The sequence below is a fragment of the Furipterus horrens genome, unplaced genomic scaffold (assembly GCF_987537825.1).
Source record: "Furipterus horrens unplaced genomic scaffold, mFurHor1.1.pri manual_scaffold_6, whole genome shotgun sequence".
In the NCBI taxonomy this organism is placed as follows: Eukaryota; Metazoa; Chordata; class Mammalia; order Chiroptera; family Furipteridae; genus Furipterus; species Furipterus horrens.
This window is the reverse complement of record NW_028327176.1, coordinates 6742608-6766968: the sequence shown is the minus strand read 5'-3', so window position 1 is coordinate 6766968 and position 24361 is coordinate 6742608. Positions and strand designations below refer to the sequence as shown.

General features: G+C 48.2%; 1 protein-coding gene across 1 annotated transcript in view; it reads left to right on the top strand.

The window, feature by feature from the left end:
* NBAS (NBAS subunit of NRZ tethering complex) overlaps positions 1 to 24361 on the top strand; it is a 257267-nt gene that overhangs the window by 227438 nt on the left and 5468 nt on the right. Inside the window, exons 49-51 of the mRNA XM_090280933.1 lie at positions 10471 to 10610; positions 13421 to 13565; positions 19399 to 19527. Of these exons, the coding sequence (XP_090137059.1) occupies positions 10471 to 10610; positions 13421 to 13565; positions 19399 to 19527 (414 nt within the window). The remainder of the gene's footprint in view (positions 1 to 10470; positions 10611 to 13420; positions 13566 to 19398; positions 19528 to 24361) is intronic.

The following is a 24361-nucleotide window of genomic DNA, read 5'->3' as shown; positions in this document are numbered from 1 at the left end:
TTCTAGTTAACTGGCGCATGAAAAATGCGGGTCAAAATGCTGATGTTTTCTTAAAAAATCCCATACGCCATCACCTCAATATATTTTCCTGTGTTTTTATAGAAAAAAAGAACCTGTGGTTTGGCCTCTGACAGTTTCAGTGTCTGAGTAGTTTTAAGGGATCGCCGGAGAGATTTCGTTTAAGACAACTTCTAACCTCATTACAAATTCAAGTCTTTTGTCTGCTTTGAAACTTGCAGAAGCATGTTTACCCTTCTGGTCAGAGGCCAGTTTGGCTTCATCTGCAAAAAAACAAAATCAAAAAACACTTTGTCAGACAGAGCTCACAGAACAGTAGAAAAGTTTAGTATGCAAAGCTGTATTTAGTTTCTCATAAATAATATACTGTTACAGTAAATGTCTTCAAAGCTAAGACCCACTGCCATAAACTGTCTGCTTAATCACATAAAAGATAATGTTCAGTGTTAAAAATATATGTGCACACACTCATGCAACATACGTGTAACAGCCATGAACTCATATTCCTAGAAAGAGAGGAGGCTTCCAGAACCACAGCAGTTCCGTAGGTGCATCTTGGAGGAAAGGCGGTGGATGCCCAGGAAGGAAGTTATGTCCTCAGACTTTAGCTTAAATGTCACCATTTCTAAAATGACTCCATCCTGAATTAGGGACCTAGTCACAATCTATTTTATGACCCTTTTAATTCTCTTTTAATCACTCACCACTATCTGCTAACTTCTTCCTACCTACCCTTGTCTCTGTCTAAAAGTCTATTATAGGATGTCTGCCTTCTTCCTTTAGAATATAAATTTCACGAGAACAGGGATCTTAAAGGCCCTCATTAAATATTTGCTGAATAAATGAATACTAAATCTTACTTGTCCAAGATCACCTTTAAAATGGCAGGGTCAGGACTCCCACTGCGCGGCCTGGCACTCCTGCCGCGAATGAGGGGGGCTCGGCCGTGCTGCGCCCCCTGACCCGCGCGCAGGAGGCTTGGCGGGGAGTGACGCAGGGTGGCCTGGTGCTTTCAGGTCGCTGCGGTTTTATACTCATTCCCCGTCATTTGCTGACAGTGACTTCTGACCAGCGCGCTGCCTTCTGTGTGGACGCGCGCAGTCGCTACACATTTGTCCGGGAACGAGCAGGAGGCCGGAGGTGTCAGGATAGGGCGCGCGCGGGGTGTGCCCCCACCCCCACCTGGTGGTCACAGCAGGGAGAGGGCGGCCAGGTTTACTGGATCCTTCCAGTATTTGAAGGCGTGGAGAGTCTGTCTTTATGAATTATGGCTCTTCCCCGGGAGGATCTGCCCTCCTGCCTCCGGCATCGCTGGGAGGACAGGCACGGTGGGGTGCGTACCAAGTGCGGGTCACGGCGCTTCATCTCGGGAGCAGCTTTGCGGAGCGGCTGTTGCCGCGTCCGTGTTGCGGACAAGGTCGCCGGGCCTACTGAAGGTCACTCAGCTGGTGGGCCGTAGAACTGGCGTTCCGACCCCGTGAGCCCTGATCCGGGAGCCTGGGTTTCTGGCCCTCTGTGTTACATCCTGTCACGTTGTCCTCACAGTACCCCGGTGAGATAGGTGTGGCTGCCTTACCGTCACATAGCAGAGCACTGAGGCGCACAGAGCTGCTCGTATTTCCAGCTCCACGAATTGTGCTATTAATATGTCATCAACTTCAGCTAAAAACCAAAGTCTGGCCTGAAAAACGGAGCTCCCGCAGTAGCTATTTAAAGTCAACACACGTGTATTTATAGGGGCTCCTAGGGTATGATTGGTTATTTGTCCTAGAGGGAAAATTTGTAAGGTAAAACCTTTCCTCTTATTTGGACACAAAGCATTGTTCCCTAGCACATATCTCATTTTGAAAATAATCCTGAAACATTACCTTCATCCACGTGAACATCTGTGCCACGCATTGAAGTACAGCAGTGCGTGGGCTGTGCCCTGGTCTCTTCATTCCTCATCGGGACAGCCTCCTGGGGCGACCTCTCCCCTCTGCTCACGCTGTCTCTACTCCACCCGTGCCTTCGTTTTGAGCACAGCAGGAGCCAGTGCTAACGAGATTCTGTCAGTACCTGCATCTGCACCTCACTTCTCTGCCTTAGAAATGGGAAAATCAGTCCGATAATAGCTGCCTACTCTTCATATTTAAACATCAGCTCTATTTTCTATTTAATAAAACCTAAAAACACTCAGAAATGGACATGATGATCATTTATGTTCTGTTTATATTTTCTTGTCTAATCATAATTAATTACTATAATTAATACTGTTTATTGAGTACTTAAGTGTGCCAGGCACTGGTCTAAACACTTCTTGGACCAGGGGCGTAGTTTGTTTATGACCAAGTCCAAAGCCAGCCCACCAGCTTATGACTTAGGTTTTCTCAAAATGGGGCTTCCTCACTGGAGACACTGGTTGGATCCAGTGGACTCAAAGGTAACGTTGGGGACCCAAACCCTTATAAAAGGAGTGGCTTTACCAGACAGGAGTCTGGTCCCCTCAGAATCAACTCTGTCACCTTTGTATATTTCCACATATCTATTGAAGTGAGGATGTTTTTTGTTTTTTTACTTTGAAGCCCTGCACACAGCGCTCAGTCTTCCTTGATTGTGTTCATGAAAGGAGTGGCACAATTACTTTGCAACTTTAAGTCAGGTGTCATCTCCTGAGCCTTCAGGGGCAGCCCGGCAGCTCATAGGGAGATGGGGTTAGGGTGACGAATCACTGCCTCCAGTAGTAATCCTCTGCATGTGGGGAATTAGTTTCTACTCTTCAGGTACTTTTATATGCATTAATATATGTTTCCTAGTCACAAATATCTGACGGTGACAGAAGCCGCTGTCAGTGCCTGTAGGGAGACGCAGAGTTCAGGAACGGTGCCTCGGTGTGAGATGATTCTGTCCCCTTCCCGCAGCCACCGAGGGAGGAAGGGTGAGGGCTCTCCTCGTGGGAGAGGCAGCGACCCAGCCTGCTTCTTGCGGACAGGGACCATGTGTGGTAAGGGGCTGCATCTCCCTGACAGAGGACAGACGGACTTCCAGCGAGGACCAGCGTCACCTAACTCAATGAGGAGAGAAGCGCGCTTTTGCAGGCACAAGGGAAGAGGGATTCTCATGTCTGAGTCACATTTGAATTTTGCCCTTTATCCTATGATGTGTGTTTGTGGCGTCAGTAGAGAATCTATACAGTGCCTGTAAAACAGTGGACATTTGCCCCCCAGCTCACTGGGCAAGCGACACAGATATTAAAACAGGTATATGCTGCTTTCTTTTTTACTGTGAAAAGGGCAGAATAAAGCAAAGTAAAAGAAATGAAAGCGATTTCTCTCAATTTAATTTTCACTAATCTGTGGAAGGCAATGCTTAAGAGTCATTTCAAATACTACATTTATTGCAAAATGACTATTAAAAGACAAATGTTAATCCACAATTCTATTATCCTAAAACAGCTGTATTCCTTTTTTTTTTCTGTCCTATGTATAGATGTAATTCTTACTAGAAGCAAGTATAGCACACATTCAGCTTTCTTCTTTTGTAAATGTAGCATATTATGTAGCTGATAGTATCTCTTCCTCATTGTGTGCCTACCATGTGCCTGTCTGTTTGCTAAGCTCTCTTATTCAGATTTTCTTATATCATATTCACAACCGACATACAAATATGTGTTATCTTCATCGTACAGAAGAGGAAATGAAGCTGCAGAAAGATCCAGTCATATCTTCAACATAAATATTTTTTTCTGTGTTTCTTGGTCTTTATCAGCTTTTTCTGAAAGTGGCATATTTAATCAAATTGCCCCTTATCACTTATTTTACAGTCTCCTCGGGAGGTTTGTGGGGGGCATTCGATAGCCACCTACAGGTGGTTTGTCCTCTGTTAAAATATGTTCTATAGTCGTTCCACGTCGTAGCTGGTCGGCACGTGTGTCCGTTTTTTGTACGTCTCATACCTTAGTGAGATGTAGTTATTTATTTGTTGAATTGATTTAATCTTTATTGTATTTTTTTCTCCATTACCATTTCGTCCCCTGATATCCCCCTAGTCACCCCATTGTCGTCCATGCCCATTGAGTCCTTTTACCTTTTTTGCTCAATTCTGGGAATACATGTGTTTCAATACGGATCGCACTCCTTCCTCCCCCAATTCTTCCCTGGGCCCGCGTTTGTGCGCAGCCAGGTGCCTTGCTCTCAGGGGTGTGAGGGCACTCGGAGCCCCCCGGCGTTAACACCAGCTGCGTGCCTCCCCTCTCAGCCTCTGCGCGCCTCTGAGTCCCCTGGCTTTGACTTTCCTGCTCTCTCAGCAATACTTTTCTCCCTAATTTTTTTTTTTTAGATGGTTTGTTAGATTTATGACATCCTGATTTTCTTAAACTTCCTCTTGCTTACTTTTTTTAACCATCAACGAGCAGCATCGCTAGTTGTGATGTGGAAATATATTGGGCCAATACAGTCTTCGAGAAAGAACGTAGATACCATCATTATTTTTATGATAGCATGTATGTAAGAAGTCTGTGTCGATAGTTGGCTGTGCTGTGTGTTCTCTGTTGACCACTAGGATTTAATGCGAGTTGACTTCCAAAGCTGAAAGCTTGGAGGCGCTTTCATTAAAATTAAGAACTAGAGTTTTCAGTATTACTCCTTGTTTTTTGGCATTGTTTTGAAGGTCCTAACCAATGTGGTAAAACAAGAAACAAATAAGAGCTGTAACATTTAAACAATCTAAATTGTCTTTACTTTTACATTATATAACTAATTTCTAGAAAAACCAAGAAAAATATTTAAAATGACTAGATTTAATAAATAGAATTTATTATAAGGGCTAAAATAAATAAGTGAATACATATAATAATATATGTGAAAATAACTCATAATACTCTAGGAGAGGATCTTAGTAAATATGTCTTATTATGAAGACATCTTTTTAACTTAGAATATCATCATTTTCTTAAATAAATTTTAAAGTAAATATTATTCTTCAAGGGAAGAAGTATCGACTCTTTTACCATCTAGAAAGCCCTGTTTAGGAACCTTCCTTTAATATAGTAGCCCCCTCATCCACAGGATACATTCGGAGACCCCCCCCCCCCCACCCAGGGGATGCCTGGAGTCCTGCATGGTACCAAACCCTATATAAAGCCTGTTTCTTCCGATACATAATACTTACGATAGAGTTTAATTTATAAATTAAGCACAGTCATCACTGGTAGTGGAATAACCCTAAATATGCACTGTAGTAAAATTATGTGAACTTGGTTGCCTGTTTCAGAGGCCTCCTTGCTCGCGTGTCCCTAGAGGCTCAGTGTTTTCTGGTCCAATGTGCTGCGTTTTCTGTTCAGGTCTATGACCCACACATGTGAGCCTTTTTTATCTCCTGAACTGTGGCGATGGGGGGCGGGCTTCTGCACTGTCTTCTAAAGAATAGAGGTCGGCATTAGGACAAACTCTTCTTGGACTCTCTTCCAATAGGATGAGTTACAAACATCTTAAAAGCTGTGGAAAGACCATTCTCCATGGATCTCACGTTGCTGCCAATCTTATGAGCAGAAGCACTTTGCCTAGCCCTAGATCCCTAAGGCTTTCTCTTCTTTTTTCCTAAAACTTGACCATTTTACACTTAATAGATTTAAATCTCTTATCTACTTTGAGTAATTTTTGTGTAAAGTATGAGGTTTATATTGAAGTTTCTTTTCCACTTTTTTTTTTACTCAGGAGATCAGATTCCTCCAGCACTATTTATTGAAAACACTGTCTGCCTTCCATTGAAATACTTTTGCCCTTGGTCAGAAATCAGCTGGGCATATTCATTGCTGTGTTCTCGATTCTATATTGTTAGTCTGCCCATACCACACCAGCTTTCTTACTGGGGCTTAATAATACACTTCTGTATCAAGTAAAGTTAATCCCAGTATTTCTCCCATTTTATTCTTCTCTGTAAGTATCGTTTTAGCTATTCTAGGGGGTCTTTTCATAAACATTTTATAAAAGCTTGTCTACAAACAACCTTGCTGGGATTTTGATAGACATTAAATTAAACCTATAGATCAGTTTGACATCTTCACTATGTTAAGTCTTCCCATCCATGAGCATGGTATATTTCTTCATTCATTTAATCTTCTTTGATTTCCTTCATAAACATTCTATAACTTTTTGAACATAGATCTCAAACATGTAAATATTTCATTTTGGGGGGGGGCAATTATAAATGGAGTATATTTATTGTCAGTTTTCACATGTTCATTGTTAGTAGATAGAAATGTGATTGATTTTTCTGCATTGATTTTGTACCTTTGAACTTGCTGACTTCTTCACTAGTTCTAGCTTTTGGTTTTGGGGTTTTTTTAATATTAAGATTTCTTGCAATTTTCTAAGGAGACAACTATGTTATCTATAAATAGAAATTTCCCCCCCAATCTCTATGCCTTTTATTCATTTTTCTTGCCTTATTTCAGTGGCTAGAACTTTCAGTATGATGCTGAAGAAGAGTGGCAGAAGTAGACATCCTTGCCTGGGAGTGTGATGCGGGGACATCACTTCCATTTGGGTCTTCTTACCTTCCCACTATCAAATATCATTGCCTGAGCATCCATTGTTGTAATCTTTATTCTAATCCTCATATATAATTTATAAAACTAATAGGAGAAAGGAACATTATTTTACCCGTATCTCTTCTTACATTCTTCATTCTTCTGATGCGCCAATACTTTTTTCTTTAAGCGTTTCCTTTCTGTCTGAAGACCTTCCTTTAGCCAGCCTTTAAGATGAGGGCTGTTAGTGAGAGCTTTTTCTTTTCTCTGGTGGGTACGGGGGTGGTGGTTCTTTATCTGAGAATGTGTTATTTCCCCTTTTTTCCTAATGGATAGTTTTGCTGTATATAGACTATGTAGTTGACAGTTCTTTTAACACTTGAAAAATATTGTGCCGCTTTTTCCTGGCTCCATGGTTTCAGATAAGAAATACACTGTTATTCAAATTGTTGTTCCCCTATAGCGACATGCTGTTTTCTCTGACTGCTTTCGAGATTTGGTCTTTGTCTTTGGTTTACTGGAGAATGATTATGATGTCTGGGCATGGATTTCTTTGGGCTCATTCTCTTTGGGGTTAGCTCAGCTTCTTAAATCTCTAGGTTGGTGTTTTCCACCAAATTTGGGAAGCTCTACCCTTTTTCTCCCATCCTACTGAAACTCTGATGAGAAATGGCCTTATCTGGGCTCTCTTCTCTTTCTAGGTCAAGAGTCAGCAAACACTGGTTCTGTGTGTCTTTCTTCTGTTGGGGGAAGGCATGCAGGATACTCTGCTCCTGCATTATTTTTCAGTCCTGGAGTCCCAAACCAGTCTGAGTTCTGTTTACCACCGTTAGGAGTTCTCGTCTGGTTGTCTTTTTTATTATTTCTAGAGCTTACTGTTGTGCTTTTAGAGAGGGGTAGGGAAAAATGGGTTAAAACTATTTTATCTAGGCTGGAAGTTCTTTGCATATTCTTATCTTTTATCTTTATAAAAATTCATTTTGAGTTTTGGTTATCAGAATATAGCTTAAAATATTATAGAATATAATGAAAAAATAAGCTTATATCCTGTTAAATTTAGATAAATTTAAATATTTTAATACGTGGACACACATCTTCTCTCATGTAAGGTAAAGCTTTTGCAGCTATAGCAGTAGAGAGTTTAAAAATGCTTTCTTAAGAGCTGAGTGACTTAACAGGTTGAAACCCTTTATGGTAGGAGGTTATGTGCAGGTGTGCCAACACAAAAGGAGGGACTGGAAGTTACTATGATTTTGTATTTTAAAAAGGGGGATCAGTGCTCTGAAAACTTACTAATAATTGAGGTGATTAGTGAGTATTCAGAAGCAAATGTTTCCTGACAAAGACAGACCCTTAAAAACTCTGTGTATACATTAGAAATGTGTTATGCAAAGAAATTTATTACCAAACATTTTTTTAAGTGGAAACTATTATTTGCACACTAATATGGAAACAAACACATGATGGTTTAATTTATAGTTTCTTTTCTCCTTTCTTCTCCTATGACAGTTAATGTACATAAAATTTTCAGGCGGTTACACTTTCTGAAAAGAAACAAATCTAAATGGTATTGAAAACATGAATCACTTTTTCCTAATCTCTTCCCTGTTATGGTCTGAAGCAAATAAAACCCATTCTCTGCATGTCATGTAAAGGAGAAACTTATTATTCTTAATTATATGGCAGCTAATTATAGAAACTGGAATATTGACGCTGCTAGGAACATTAGCAGCATATCATTTGATTGTTTTTAAGTTATTTTTTTTACACAAAAAACGTTTTCTACAAATGAACTCTGTGAAAACTTAGATTATAACTACGAAAGAAAAGAACAGCCATTTCCAATTCTTTCCCAGCTGCAGACTCCAGGCACTTTCCCTTCTGAGATGTCAAGGTATTGGGGGGCTCATTTTCAGGTAAGGAAAGTGAGACTCCAAGGGAGGGGCTTTGCTGACATCACCCAGCTGAACAAGCATCAGTGGGGGAGTGACAGTGTCAATAAGCTGCCATCTCGGGGTCTGTCTGGTGACCTCTTTTAAAACCTTAAGTCTGTCTTTAATTTAAAAAGAACAGCCAAAAATTTATGGCCGCTCTGTGAATATTTGATATCATTCTGTGCTAAAATATTTTATACCTTCATTCATTCATTTGTATGTCCATTCATTCCTTCATTATTTGAAGCAGCAGGGATAAACGAGTGACAAATGAAAGTCTCAGTTTTTAAGGCGCTTCCACTCTAATGGAAAAAGAAAGGCAATCAGCAAATATTTCACATGTCCCATCCCTGTAAGCGCTAAGAAGGGAACAAAGCGAGGTGACAGAGGGAGATGGGGTGGAAATGCGCAGCTGGCTTCCCGAGAAGGCGACAGCACAGAGATTGTAAGGAACTGGGGAATGAGCCCCCGGCGCTCCGGAGAGAGAATGTGCGGGCACAGGAACCAGATCCGAGTCCCCGAGGTCTCCCTGTGTGCGCGTGGTGAGCGCAGAGCCCCCGAGGGGCCCTGAGGCCGGACACCAGTTGAAGGTGGTGAAGTCTGGCAACAACAGGAGGATGGCTTGAGTTTGAGATTTCTTAAAACCATTTCTTTATACGGGTGAGAAACTATTGCAAATCTCCCAGTAAGACCACCAGTTTGAATAATTCGAAGCTTATTTAGCTTACTGAGTTCTCTCAATTCAAACTTCCTGATTGGGTTATATCTTGTCTGTGCCACTTGCTTATAACTGTATTTTGACTCTGCCACCTGCTAGCCCCGCTGCTGGGACAGATGAACCTGTTTCTCATCTGTAAAATGAGGCTACCAATATTTGTGCTGTTTCCCACACAAAACTCTTGTAAGGGTCAACGGACCTACTGTATTATAAAATTGTTTCAAAAATGATAAAATGCCCTGAGTTACGGAAGGACGGCATGAGGCTGGAATGCAGGTTTCAAGGATCTGGCTGGCGGGACTTAACCAGTAATTTCATAGCACTTACCAACACTGTGAACATGGAGAATTCGTGGTACAACCTTATCGGCTGGCTCCTTGGGCTCAGAGCCAGAATGACCGTTAAATTAAATGTTTTGGAGACACGTATTAACGTAGACAGTTTAGCAAATATGTAGGCAGTCATTCATCCTCCTTATCATTTCAGGGCATCCTCTGAGCCTTAGTTACCCAATTACGGGCAGTCTGTGTTCACAACAGGCCAGCGTCTGGCCTGCTCTTATACCGAAATCTGCCTTTTCATGTAAGAGAGCAAACAGTGTCACGCACAGAGGTGCTGGGGACGGGATTTGTTTTAGGACTGCCTCCGTGTAAAAGATTGTCTGGTTCTTCAGTGAGAGGGAAAATGAGCATTTTTTATTTGATCGAGACTTGTTTTACATTTAGAAATGGAGATGAGAATAAAGGGTAGTTTACTTTTTGTTTGTAGCAAAACGTCGTATGACAAATGCACTTTAATAAAATCTTTAACTTCAAATTAGAGAAATTTTCTAGACAGTAATAAAATTTTCTAGTTAATAATAAAAATGCTAAAATAAAAAGTAGACATGCATTTAGAATAATTTAAAGCAAAAAACAAAAAAGCTAAATTTTAGTACATTGAACTCATCATTTCATATAAAATGATTAAGTATTTTAGTGTAACATATATTGAATGCCAGTAACCCAGTTCTGTGGACAAATGTACTTTGGATTTTTTTTTTTTTTTGTAAAGAATGTTAAGACCCATCCTGTGATTTGTTCTAAACAATTTTCAGCTTCAAGGTTTGAAGTGGGAAAGGTGTGGAGCTTTTGCGGGTTTTGGGGGGCGTGGAGAGGGATGTTGGTGAATCTTTCCCTAACATCTGGTGAAAATTGCCAGCAGAGTGGTGAACACGAATAGATTTGACTTCTGCTAGAAAGCAGTTCGTTCGCCTCTGCCGCCAGCCTCAAGTGTTGCCTTTGCGCTTCCAGGTGGACGTGACCGACATTGACAGTGAGGAGCAGCGCTACGCGCTCTTCGAGGCGCTCTTGGAGGCCAGCGGCCGCGAGGCCGAGTTTCAGCACCTGGCTCTGCTCCTGCAGGCGTGGCCGCCCATGGGCCGGGAGCGTCTGTAAGTAGGCACACACATCGGCCTCCTTTGGTTTCTTCCGTTTTAAAAAGTCAGTACCTTCAAAAGAGCCCGTGAAAAAAACAGATACAATTTGTCTTGCCCCTAAACCCAAATATTTTATTCAAAAATATCAGACAGTGGTTGATAATCACATCCGACTTATGTCAACAAAATAATTTCGTTCCCCTTTTTTGTACCAGGAAGTCCTTTGCCTCTCTTTTAACATGGCCGGCAATGCTAACTTGAGAATTCCTGCGGAATAAATTGATAATTCCTGTTTCATTGAGCACACGCAATGTTATGTGCAGTTTACAAATATTACCCGTTCACACAACAACCCCGCACGGGAAGGTGATGTTATCTCATTCTGTGGAGGAGGGTGTTGAAGCCCAGAAGTCACGTGGCTTCTGGCCTCCCATGGCCAATAGGCGAGCAGGCAGCGTCCTGGCTAACCACTGGCTGGCCTCACAGCCCTGGGGTCTCCTCTGTGTCAGGCTGGGCTGGCCGCCGCCGCTGCTCACGGCTGCGTGGGGTGGCCATCCCATTCTTGTGCCCTCAGCCTAGGGCTCCTGTGAAACTGTGGCAGGTTTCCTCTGAGCGCGCATGCTACCTGTCATGAGCTGCTGCTCCTTGTTGGCAAAAAAGCAGGAGCACGTGGGCCCACGCCCGACTTGCTGCATGCCCGGCTCTGTAGTGGGGCCTGGAAACCGTTTCTGAACAAGTCCCAGGTGATGATAATATGAAGTCGATGTGGGACCCCCTGATTAGATTGTTAGCAGGCTTTCCTGTTTGAGAATATTGTTAGCGTTGAATGTAGATTTCTTCCCCTCCTTAAAATGGATCTCTCGGTCAAGAGAACTTTTAAATTGAAAACGTGACACCCCTGGCAGATGGGTGAACTGTGCCTTTACAGTTTCTCTTACCTTTAGAACAGTGACCATTTCACATCTCTCACTGACCCATAAGAAGCAAAATCAGCTTCACCGAAAGCCTTTGCTGCATGTGAAACCGTTCATGTGCTTGTAGACAAAAAAAATCTGATTTTGTAGTCACATGTAAAATGACACTTGTAAATTGCTGGCCTGTGTTTTACAACCCTCTGTTAAAGACATCTTCCGACTCAAACAAGGCCTATGACCCATCTGCCGGGCCTCCTCCACGGAAGAGGTAACCAGAGGTTACGCCGGATAAGGGTGTGTGTTTCTGCTTCTTCTGTGGTTCCGGTTGGTGTTTGACACAGGAGGACAAATGATGGAACCCTTTAAAAGCTTCTGAGCACACACTTTTTCCACTTCAGACAATCCAACATGCATGACTTCAGCACTTCCAAAATAACCAAGACCAAGACGAGGTTGCGGGAGAGGGAAAAGGCGGAGGAGAGAAGGGGGCCGCGGGACAGGGATTGAATGTTGCCCGTCACACAGGCGAGTGGGACACTCAGAAACGGGCTCCATCCACATGACTGCTCCTTCCACAGCGCCCACCGAGATTCTCAGTTGGGGTCCCTCGTGGGAAAAGGCACGGACAGTGTAATAGTGTCGTTCGTATAGAAAATGCGTAGTTCTTGGCCGGTGCCTCACGCCTGGCTGGTGAAAGCGCATTTTGAAAGTTGTTGTCAACGCCACGTTGCCCGGGGGTGCGCTGAGTTGGGCCCAGCCGTGGTCTCCTGCCCTGCGGCCGCCTGTGGAAGGAGACCCCGGGCGTGGATGCAGACTCGGAAGGAGGAGGGCAGAGCACTAGTCCCTGAGTGTAAGAAGACCCCGGGCTTTGTTTGCACTTGGAAATGAGCAGTGTTCCTTGTCCTCACAGACCCTCCCCTGTGAGCTGAGACAGAAAGGCTGCTGGTGTGGGTCTTCTTCTCATCATTGCACTTGACACTTTTCTCAGGGGCAAGGAATACAATTCTTCAAAGAAAGGACCATCCTTAGGTGTTCAGTGCCTCCACAACAGACACTTAATAAATAGTAAAATTATCTTCAAATCTTATAAGTAAAGGTTGCTCCCTGTTCCTGGGACATTGGGATGAATGTACTTTTAACTTATCCCTTGAAATGTGAGTCACGATGTTTCTGGGAAACATGGCTGGTGGCGGCCGGAGAAGGGAAACAGAAGGCAAACTTCGCATGCTTTTGTGTTTTAGAAATAAGAGAAGTAGGTGAAGCTCAGGTGTGACCTCCCTGCTGCTGGCGTGTGGCTCCCTGGGTCTGTGCCCCCAGGCTGACTCTGCTGTGCCCTGTCCTTCCTGACACGAATTCTGTCCTGGCCTCACAGTCCTAGGCATAATCACACTCATAACCATAATCGTACGACCAAGAAGAGCCGGTATCAGGCAGTAAGTAGGTATTAGGAGTGACACTGCACCACTGCACACGTCATTCATTTAACACAGCAGCCCTGCAGAGCAAACACTAAGCCGCTTCTTCACAGTGAAAAAAACTGAGGCCCAGAAAGGCTGGGTGGCTGCCCCAGGACCATCCAGCAGGCCACGCGTGTTTCCGTGACGTCCGGGAGTCAGTCAAGGAGCCAGGAGTGAGCCCGAGCGGCGAGGGCTTAGGGGCCGCCGTGCCGCGTCTGCCGCTGCGTCCGGGCTGCTGGGTGCAGGTCGGGGCCACAGGCCCTGAGCGCTCCTTCCTCCTGGAGGGGCCTCTCTTCTCCAGGACGGGCCTGAAGGGTCACGGCGTCTGGATTAGGATTGCGGCTTGTCCATAGCGTTCTGCTTCGAAAAGTGGGATGTTTTCCTCCTTTCGAATTTCTTATCACAGTTGGTACAGCTTTAAGCATTTCCAGTGCCTTGCGTGTTTCTCCCTTAGAACCAGCGTGACGAGGAACCCCTGGGTGCGGCTGGCCACGGCGATGCTGACCAGGTGTACGGGGGACACGGAGGCAGGCCTCGGGGACGCGGTGTTGAAACTCTGCCGCTCTTTGTATAACACCAGCCAGATGCTCCCCGCCGAGGTGAGTGCTCTCCTGCGGGTGTCCTTCCTCCCCTCCGGCTCCGTCGTGGACGCACTGACAGAGCCTGCTCAGATCATCGCGAGGGGAAGGGACACGTGTGGAACGGGTCAAATGAAGACACGCAGCGCTGGAAGGATGCCGTGGGGGCTACTGGCTTTGCTTGAGCTGAGCGCTGAAACGGCATTCCGTTCGCAGTCCTGCTGTGGAGCCCGGGGTGGTGTCCCCTCCTGTCATGTCTCCCTCAAGTTCCCCTTCCCCGGGGTCATGGCCGCTCCCAGCCCCCTGCTGTGGGTCCCGGCCCCAACAATATGTTTTTCAAGCATTTTACATGCCTTCAGTTGGAGCATTTATTTGGATAAGGGCACTAAATTGATTAATTGGATTTTGAGTTCTTACCACATAGGAGATAAACTTGAAAATAAAATTGTAAATGTGGTTCTCTGAATCTGCATTGTAATCACTCAAGGAAAATATTCTCATTCGGAATGCGCATTTAATGAATTGTTTTCTGAATGATGGACTGACTTTTTAAGTCCTTTTGATTGAATTTTAAAATATTTATTTAAAGAAGCCTTTTAACCATCAGAATGACACAGTTCTTTAGTAAAACTTCTTAAGTGCCAACACCAAAGATTGCTTCCCTTTGCTCCAGTGGTGCGTGGTTTGCCGGTATCGGCTACTTGTTTCCCTGTGATCTGGGGGGTGGGACCGTGGCTCTCTCATCTGTTTCCCCCGTGATGGGATTCAGCACTGCACGAAGTGGGGCCTCCACGCAGCACGCTACCCTCCGAGGGCAGGTATGATGTTAATAGTGCAGGGCTCATCTTTGCCTGAGCATCAGCTGAGATCGGCACTGCAAGGTCAGGACTGATGCCAGCAGTGCCCTGATGCCGGTTCTGTTGGATCCTGGTTAGGAAAACATTGTTCGGGACCGGTTGTTACTCCGTGACAAGCTGGCGGTAGTGACAGGAAGTAATATTTGCCAGCAGTCTTGGGCTTTCCCTTCTGTTGTCTCATTTAACCTTAGCCCCTGAGAGAAGCTCTCTGGACCTCCCCCGGCAACTGAGGGGGCAGGGGCTCTGAGGACAAGGACCCTGCCGCAGGGCTGAGGGCCTGGGGCCCTGAACAGCTGGCCCGCCCTCAGGCCAAGGCTCTGGGCTTCCACTCTTGAGAAGTAAACACTTCCATTCTTACTACTCTAGGGTGCGGCCATATTGAGTGTCTGTCGTATGTAGTTGCATGAGTTTTATGGTCCATTTCCCCCCCTTTACTATGGTGCTTTCTTCAAGAATGGCCTACGGAGTCTAGAGTCCAGATGATCAGGGTTGAGGTGGAAGAGTGTTAGGGTCTGCATCGTTGCCCAGAGACACGTGTTTGTTTCTTAAATGTCCTTATGGTTTGGTTTCACTGTACTTAGTGCCCAGGTGAGGAATGTAAGCTGGCTGAGAACCTGGCCACAGCATCTTTGACCCTCACTCACCACCAGCCGCGTGATCAGGCCCAGGAGCAGTCGTGTGCATTATCTTTCAGCCCCCCGGGAACGGCTGACAGATGTAGCTCAGAGTCCGTTACGGGGCACTTAACAGCCGAGGGAAGGCTTCCAGGACGCGGTCTCACTGGCTGACGTGTAATGCGTTTGCTTTCCGTTTCCTACGTTTTAATGAAAGGAGTTTGTGGTTGAGCGAGAAGTTCCATAGCTGTAATGATTGAGTCCCTGATATGGTTCTCTAGCCAGGCTGAGCTATAATACTTCAGCCAATCAAGTCACATACTAAGTTGATTTGCTTCGGTCCAGTTTGAGCTCAGAACCACCGAGTCGTTATTCCCCAGTGGTTTCTGGTGAGCAGGACAGAAAGCGCGGTGCCTTGAGCATGCATGCGTCGGGCTCCCCCTCACGCCGCCGCGTGGGAAGGGATTTGCTGGCCTGTCGTCGTTAGGACCAGGCGCGCCTGAAGGGCAGGCGCAGCCGGTGGGGCCCTCGCGATGCATGACCTTGTACCGTTCTGTTCCGGACGGGGCCATAGCCTGACCTTCCCTCTGGGCCTCCGCTGTCCAGGCTCAGAAGCGGGGGCTCGGCTGGGTGGTCTCAGCGTGGCTCCCGCTCTGTCTGCTTCGCGAGGTCTCCGGGCCGCGAGGAGAAGCAGCGGAGGCTGTTTCCTGCTTCATCCATCGCCTGTAACTCCCTGCCTTTCCTAAGTTACGGTCTCCTGGGGTGAGGCATAGGGTACTAGATCGAGCCCCATTTTTAACTAGGTCATTATAGCTTCTCTCTTCTAATTTGAGGAGATGAAAATAATTATTATCGCGTGACTTCTGCTGCCACAGTGACTTGCTCCCGTTTTCCATGGGCAGCCTCAGCGTCTGTCTTTTCATTGGGTCTGTTTGTGGGTACCTGTCTGAGGACGGCATGATTATGGGGGCTTTGCGCATGCCGTGTGCTGTTTTGACTGATCACTGAATGTGCCCGGATGCGAACTAAAACTGTTACAAAGGAAGGCACACTATTGTTGCAAAGTGGGACTGTCTTAAGTTCACCTCGTTTGAGAATTCCACAGTCTAATTCAGAGTGTCATAGTATTTAATGTCACTGGTGGCAGAATTAGCCACGGCTCACTGTTTTTAAATCCAGCACCTTCAGTTTGCCCTACTCTCGGGGGCATGAGGTGCACGTCCTCATCGCCTGTGACAGGGACGCCAGCCCCACTCCGTGTCCCCACTGGGTCCCCACCTCATCTTCTGTGACAGGGACGCCAGCCGCACTTCCTGTCCCCCACGAAGCCTCCTATTAGAGATTCTTTTCTTAGATGCCCTTTTTGGGATTGCCAGCTGTCACTCATGGTACTTGTTATTTATGGCCGTCATGGTTTTGCTGATGGAAAGTATCAGGAGGATAAAGTCACTGTTTCCCACAGGTCATGTGTCCCTTCCTCTTGGCTGGTTTCCATGGCAATATACTGAGCATTCTCTGGAGCGGGGGTGAGGTAGAGTAAGAAGTTGGCACAGAACAGGTTCTTGGCATTTATACAATAGATGTAAAATTCTAGGTCCCAGCCCCCCTGGGGCAGACCCGGAAGGTCCCTGATCCTGCTAAGGCACAGCATGAGCTGTGGGGCAGGGTGTGGGCATTCGATGCCCTGGCTCCTAGGTCTCCGTGTGGTTGTTCTCACTCATGACCTTGATAATCAGGAGCTTCACTTCTGGAGTCAGACGGCATGCATCCCTGCACATCATGCGCCCTGCCCTCCTGTGGCAGACCTGTAACACCTCGAGGTGCTGGAGGCCCCACGACCAGCAGGAGGGTTGTGTGAGGACAGGCGAGGCGGACTGCTGGTTGGACCGGTCCTGCTTCTCTGACAACCTTAAGCCACAGGGACCAGGGCCGGGCGTCACCATAACGCAGAGTCCGCTCTGGGCCCAGCCCACCTGCTCCTCTCCGTTTGGGGCCTCTCCTGTTGTCCTATGTCCCAATGGACACACGGGCTTGAGCCACGAAAGTGCCGCATGAGATGTCTGTGGTTCCCTTTGCTGCTCCCACCTTTCTTGCAGCTCCCCAAATCCCTTTATAAGTCTCCTTAATGCACCGCCCTCCTGCGGCACAGGGGGGAGAACCGACGAACACAGCGTAGCGTTTCAACCCGGAGGAGGGTTTTAGACAGTAACCGTGAGCTCGGCGATCAGAAGGAGTCAGGAGCTCGTGTACAACGAAGGCCTCCATTCCTAGATGTCCCTGCCTGGCTGTGGCGTCTGCCCACTATGCCTGCGTGGGTTATTTAGGTCACACTTTTCATCAAGACTGAGGTCAGCCAAGTCATGTCCTTCGTCTAAATATCACAAATTGCTAAGCAATGCCTGTTTACCAACTTATCAAATAAGCAAATGTGAGCTAAGAAAGAGGGAATTATATACAAATGTTTCTAGATATAATATATACCAAGCAAATTTGGAAGACAGAAAAGGAAAACCATTCTTGCCATCAAGTGAGGCAGACAGGCAAATGAAGAACTAGAATAACACAAAGTAACAGCGTAGGAAATGTTTACAGAATAATTGGAATAGAGGAGGGCCAAGCCAGGGGGATCAGAGGTGCGGACGTGGCAGGAGGGGTTTTCCGGTGCATTTGAGAGCTGAGACTTAAAAGAACAGAAGGGTTGATCAGAGAAGGAAGCAGCAGAAGCCGCAGCGCGTGTAAGGACGCCGAGTCTGAGAGAGGCGCGTTCCCGGTAGCCCCTGGCCGCGTGTGGTTATGAACGCTGAAGCTTCAGTGCAGTTGAATAAAGTTCAGAATGCAGTCTCTCGGATGCACCACAGCCCAAACGTTCCCCGCCCGCACGCAGCACACCCGCAGCACACTCTCTGTTCGGGCTCAGCTGTGTCCTGGGCACCGGCCCTCGAAGGAGCCCGCAGGTGGGGGCATGGCCGTCACGCTGGGCAGGGCAGCGGGAAGGAGGCGGGTTGGTTTGAGGCAGCTGGGCTAGATGGTCATGCCAGGGAGTGTGTGTTCCGTCCTCCCAGGTATTTTCTGCACAGTCGGCACCCCGATGGAAAACCTCCATTTCTCCCGGGCCCAGAGCCTGTGCGTGGAAATGTGCTCTGCGGCCCACAGAGCACTTTGCCGGATTAGAACCCGTCCTGCCGGAAGTGCATACTTTGCAAAACTGTCCCCCCGCTGATGTTGATCATTCCCACACAAGTTTGTGCAGCACAAGCTTCCGGCCTGAAATGCGAAGGCCTTGCTGATTCCCAGCAGAGACGTGGGCAGACGCTAAAAATACTACAGTTACTGGAATTCCAAAGGGACGTTTCTCCAGAGTTTCCAATGGGCGCTTCTCTGTGCCGTCCTTCTGTGGTCTAGCTTTATCATAACGTAAAGAAATTGCGAAGTTATAAACTTGCTTTTCTCTTCTGGTCTGCGGCTGTTGGACGAGCGCCAGAGAATCACCAGCCTCGCGGAGGACAGCGGTTCTCCGCTCCTCCCACAGCCCGGCTTCGGGCGACGGGCACATTTGTCACCTGGTCCCTGGTCCACAAGTTCCCGTCTGCGTGTCTCAGGCCAGGTCTGGGCACGAGGCGGAGTCTCACTCAGCAGGGCTGGGTGGCTCCATGTTCATTTTCTGTTCTTTTATACGTTTGTCGTGAAGGATTATCATTTGCTCTCTTCTGTAAAAGCCTGTCCTCTGATGACAGCGTCAGCCAGTACAAGAAAGAGCTGAGAATAAAATTCTAATACATTTTGATTTTTCTGGGCCACGGCTAGTTTTCACCAAGATGAAAATCTTTTTTTTTTTTTTTTTTTTTTACGAAGATGAAAATCTTAAGCATCAGCTATTCAGTTCACCTTGACATTAGGATGATAAACAGTTTTTTTAAATATTTAACTTGCTGATTTCCTTTGTTGCAATGGACGGTAACTAGATATTTGATAGTATTAACGATGGATAATAGTTTTCATCGTTGGTTATGCATCTGGTATACGCTGATCCTTGTGCATTATTACTGAGTCAGGCTTATTCTCATACACAAACACAGCCAAGTAAGTATAATTACCTCCATTTGACTTGTGAGTAGAGAAAGGCTCTGAGAATTTAGGAAAATAAATGACAGGCTTCCATTCATCTGGTGGGATACCGTGGGACCATTAAAAGCGATGTTAGGGGAAAACCCGAGAGCTTGGGGAGGTGTTTCCAATTCGCTGTGAAGGGAGCGAGGCAGGACCCAGACGCTAAATCAGCGTGGGCCCTTGTGTGCCTCCGACACACACGCTCACGCCCAGAGGAGACGGGGTGGGGACACAGCCGGAGCCCCCCGCCCTCACACGCCTGTGCTGTGTTTTCAGTGTGTGCGGGAGCTCTGCGCGCTGCTGCGGAGCCGGGCCCTCCTGCTGCCGTCCCTGAAGCTGCTCCTGGAGGGCGAGGACACGCGCCTGCACGCGCTGGCGCTGGAGCACCTCGCCGCCGCCGCCAAGGTACGCCCCGCGGGCCCCGCGCTCGTTCCGCGGGAATGACCTCGTCCTGTCGGTCTCCTGAGTGATGACCACGGCTTCTCTGTGACCGTTCTGTCTGCCATGTTCTCTGACCACAACTGCTCTGTGAGGAGGAGATATTGGCTTATTTTACAAGCATTTACTTAACCAGACTCTGTTCAGGTGCGGAGACTATTAAGTCCGAATCCTGGAGAAAATGTCAGACAGCCCAGGACTGTGGGGCGCCGGTCCTGGGCACCTGAAATGGGTGGGAGGAGCTCCCGGCGTTAGGCGGGCTCTCTCTGCCTGGGTGGCGGTGTTTGCTTATCTGCTTACTGGTTAACGGTGGGAGAGGGGCTGCCAGTCACGCTGACGGGCACCGTGTGAGATCGCAAGCCCCCGTGTGCTCTGGCAGCCTGATCTGGGGGAGCGATGATGCCCTGAAGTCACGGCTTGTGCTTTCTCCCCCACGGCTGCTTAGCTTGTTACTGCGATGAAGGAAAAGACATCCCCGTCCCTCTATAAACGTCAGACTTCTGAATTAGGTGGCTCACGGTTGTGTTCTAACGAATTCACATTGTAGGCGTCTTCCCGAAGCCCTCTGTGGTGAGATCATTCTTTTGTTTGAACTCTCTGTGTGTGTATCATGTGTGTCTGTGTGAGCGGTGCTTTTTTCAAACAAAAATGTGAGAGGACCGGAGAGGGGAGGAGAAGCCTGGAGCAGAGGTACTGCTGGCCACACGGGACCATGAAGACATTGGTGAAAACAGTCACATGCTGGGTAATGACGGGGATGGATAGGCTGTGAGGAGCGCACCGCTAGGCGGTTTCGTCGCTGCGCGCACACCTGGGGGGCCCAGCCTGCGCTGCACCTGGGCTCACGGCTCGGCCTGGGGCTCCTCGGCTGCTGGACTGAGCGCTGGAGGCACCGGTAGCAGCGCGGTAAGTGTGTGCGTGCCCAAACATACAGAAAGGTCGGTAACAGTGCGGCCTCGAAGACGAGAGGAAGGAAAGGGCGCACCGGGCAGGGCCCTGACTTTGCGGGGAGCCCGCAGGGCAGGGAGTGGGTGCGAGGGCGTGACCACCGCTGGAGACTTTGCGTCACTGTTCCCTCAGGCTGCTCTGTGCTCCCGAGACAGCACGAGCTGAAATCCGGCCCGAGAGACGCAGCCAGCGCCAGAGGCTGCCCGAGTGCCACGGCCGCGTGTGTATTCCAGCAGACCTTTTCTTTACGCAGAAAGTACGCGCTAAAGCAGTGATGGAGAGTGTGGTGTAGGAGCCACGGGAACCAGTGACAGAGTCGCCCATTGTCGTTCCGGAGAATGGCGTCCCGTCCGTGGCTGTACGTGCTGCACCGTACGTGGGTGGCAGCCCAGCCGGGAGGCCTGCTGCACAGCCGCTCCGCACGCGCGGGGGCGGTGGTGGGGGGTGGCCGTTGCCCTGGGGTGCTGTGCTGTGCTGGCTGCAGCGTCACTAGGCGACAGGGATTTTCAGCTCCACTGTGATCCGACGGGATCGCGTTGGATATGCCGTTCCTCACCGACCGAGACGGTGTTACGTGGCGCGTGACTCTGTGTCATCGATACAAAGTGTTGTTCGTGACAAAAGATCCAGAGAACTAGGCCTGTGGTTACAGAAGTCAACGGAATTGCCTTTGGGAACAGTCGTCATGAGCAAAGTGAGGGAAAATCCAGTGCCTTTGTTCATTTCCATGTGTTTTCGAAGTCACGTGAAGCTTATGTAGAGAGTCTGTGAATCCCCTTGGTTATCACGGATAATGGATCACGGCTGGGCCTCTGGGAACTGGGCGGGGCATTGAGGGAACTTGTCTGTCGTAGCCTTCCTGTCTGTTTTACCTAAATTGGAAGCTGCATCATGTTGGGAATTTACAAGAAACTAATAGTTACAGTGAGATCTTGTTTTTAGCCCATTTTCTATTGTAAATACAGGAAATGAGGAGGCAGGGAAAACGGAAGAATATCGCCAGGCCGCAGGTTTTCATACTTCTTTCCTCTCGGCACCGTTCTGCCCTGCGCTAGTGTCTGCTTCAGTGCCCCGCTGCCACTTGCCATGGGCATCTTCCACACACGCTGTGCCTGTCTGGCTGCCCGGCCTAGTGCCCCCTGACGCCTTCCTGAGTCCCTTAGACAAGCGGACCAGCTTGTATTTTAGACATTCCTTGTTGCGAATGCATCTGTCAGAACCACAGCTGAACTGGGGTTCCCTAAGCGCTAACTAGGCCCGCTCCCAACTCCGCCCCCCCGATCCCCCCACCAAACTATCAAAATAAGAAACTGAATGGGAGCATCGTGACCCTGAGGAGTTTTTCAGCGGCACGGACTTATCCCTAACGTCTTCACTGGCCCCTGTGACGTACAACGTTGTGCTGAAACTCGGTGGTTCTGAAACACCCTATGTGCAGGCCGTGGGTCGTTTGCCAGGGGTTGTGAGGGCCACACCCCACACCTGTGTGGTCTTCAGCCACAGGGGTGCGGATCGCCTCCCTGGGAGACCCTTGCTCTCAGGTAACCTCCCCGCACTGCGTTGTGTATTTGCATTAGGCTGTCTCATCAGTGACCTTAAAATGCATTCACAGAAATGCCAAGCCTCTCCAGACGTTTTGCATCCTCCAAAGAGCCAAAAGTTTTATAGTTTTCCAGTTTTAAAATGTATTTTTAAACTTTTTATTTTGAGATCATTTAAAATTCACATTCAGTTGCCCTTCACTCAGTGGCCCTCCGTGGTCACGTCTTGCACCCCTTAGTATTTATAGTATTAGCTCAGGCGTTGACATCGGTGTGACCGCTGACCTTTTCCCATTTCCCCAGTTTCGCACCTGCTCCGCTCTCTGTGTGTCTGTGTGTGACGTTCTGTGCGGCATTGTCACGTAGACCCACGTCACCGCCACTGTGGTCCGGATGCAGAGCAGCTACGTCACAAGGGCCCCTCGGCCACCCGCCCCCTCCCCGCCCACCCAGCAGCCGGGGACAACATTCCATCTCTTCTCTGTCTTTGCAACTATGATCGATTATGGCCCCCCAGCTCCAGGAAAAGTTCCTCTGTCACTGTTCTAAGGGAGAAGCTTCAGTGGGCCTTTTGGCAGGACTCTGATCTGGTTATTTTTAGGTTATACTTGGTATTGCAGCAGAAAAATAGAAAATGTCTGCTGTCTTTTTTGTTTTTATTTTGCTACTCCCTCTGTTCAATACATTAGTAGGGGCTGGAGCTCATCCCTGACTTCATTGGCCATTGATGGTAATTCCTGTTGACGTAAAAGGGAAAACGCCTGGCAGAGGGACTCCTGACGGGCAGCCGCTCGTGTGCACGGTGCGGGGATCCAGTTGCAGAAACGCCCACCTGCTTGGTGGCAGCGCGCAGTCCTCGGCCACTATTTTTAGGCTACAGACAGCTTCGCAGGTGTTTGCGATGAAAAGGGCGATGATGTGTACGTGCTGATGCCAGAGCCTGTGTTAGGGTTCCCTCCAAGAGTGACGCTCTCTTCTTTCTCGAAGCTTCTCTGAGATCACAGGCCTCTGGTGCTGAGGAGCTGTTACAGGTGGCTGACAGCCTTTCCTCCCGGGCCAGACGTAGACGGCCCTTCTCTGAGTGGGCACTGTTGAGGAATATTAAAGCCCCGTGTGGCGTGGACTGCCCCGTCACCCTGTCCATCAGCCTCAGTGAGCGTCAGAGCTCACTGTCAAAGCCACATGCTCTCCAAGGAGAACATTCCTTGACTCGTTTTATCAACGTAAGCAGTTGTGTATTTATAATGGTTTGTGCACTGAAAATTTCCCATTCTACGACTCCAGATTCGCGGTGGCTTCAGCTCTCCATCCCTTTTTCCTCTGGTGCTGCTCAGTGCCTCTGCCCACCCCCCACCCCTGCCCAGCCTGTCCTGGACGAGGGTGCCTGTTAAAAGAATAATTCCTCGGGTTTAAAGGAAGCCTTTGAGACCTTTAGCACCTCATTAAGGACTTCTCCCAGAGGCTAGTAATAACTGCCATCTCCCAGAAAGTTCTTGCCAGGCATTACAACAGGCACATCCTCCCATTATCGTCTTAATAATCCTGTGAGGAGATAGCATCCTGGCTTCACGGATGAAAACCTGAGACTCAGAGGTCATACAGCTAGGGAGCAGCCAGGGCTGAAGTGTACACCCTGGATCCGGCTTTCAAGTCTATATCCCACCATACCCCTTCTTTCAGTGTGACGCGGCAGGACGTATTGTACTGGAAAGAGGGTGTCTCTGCAGAGACGTGGAATCGCGGGGAAGCATCTGAACCGTGTGACACCAGCGCTGCAAAGGGCGGGAGCAGAGTGCGTCTCACTGCTTACTCCGTGTTGGGGCTCCCTCTCCGGCCCGCTCCGGCCCACCGCCCACCCAGGGGCACAGAGCTGCCCGCCCCTGGCTCTCTGCTGCTGCGGTGCTGGGCCTCGTGGGAGAGAGCGCTCTGGAATGAAGGCAGCACCCCGTGCCGTTCAGAACTGGCTGCTCCCATTAAAAACGTGCCAGCCCTGCGCATTCTTAATGCGTGTGATACTTATCCCCTTAGATCTTGCCACAAAGGCACAGGGGCCTGCTGACCTTATAAACCAGAATCAGAGCCTTAAAGATTCTCAGAAAAGCATTCGTGGATGAACGTCTGTACGGAGGCCCATGGGCCCTTCCTTTGCTCCCCTTTGACTTGCCCAGGTTTCCCACCGACTTGTCTCCCTCAGCGGGAGTCTGCTCCACCTGTCGTGGCCCCTCGTGGCCCCTTCCCCCTGCTCAGCTACGGCTCGGTCCCTTTCCTTCCTGCCCTGTGTGCCATGATGGCAGGGAGATGGGGCTGAGGTC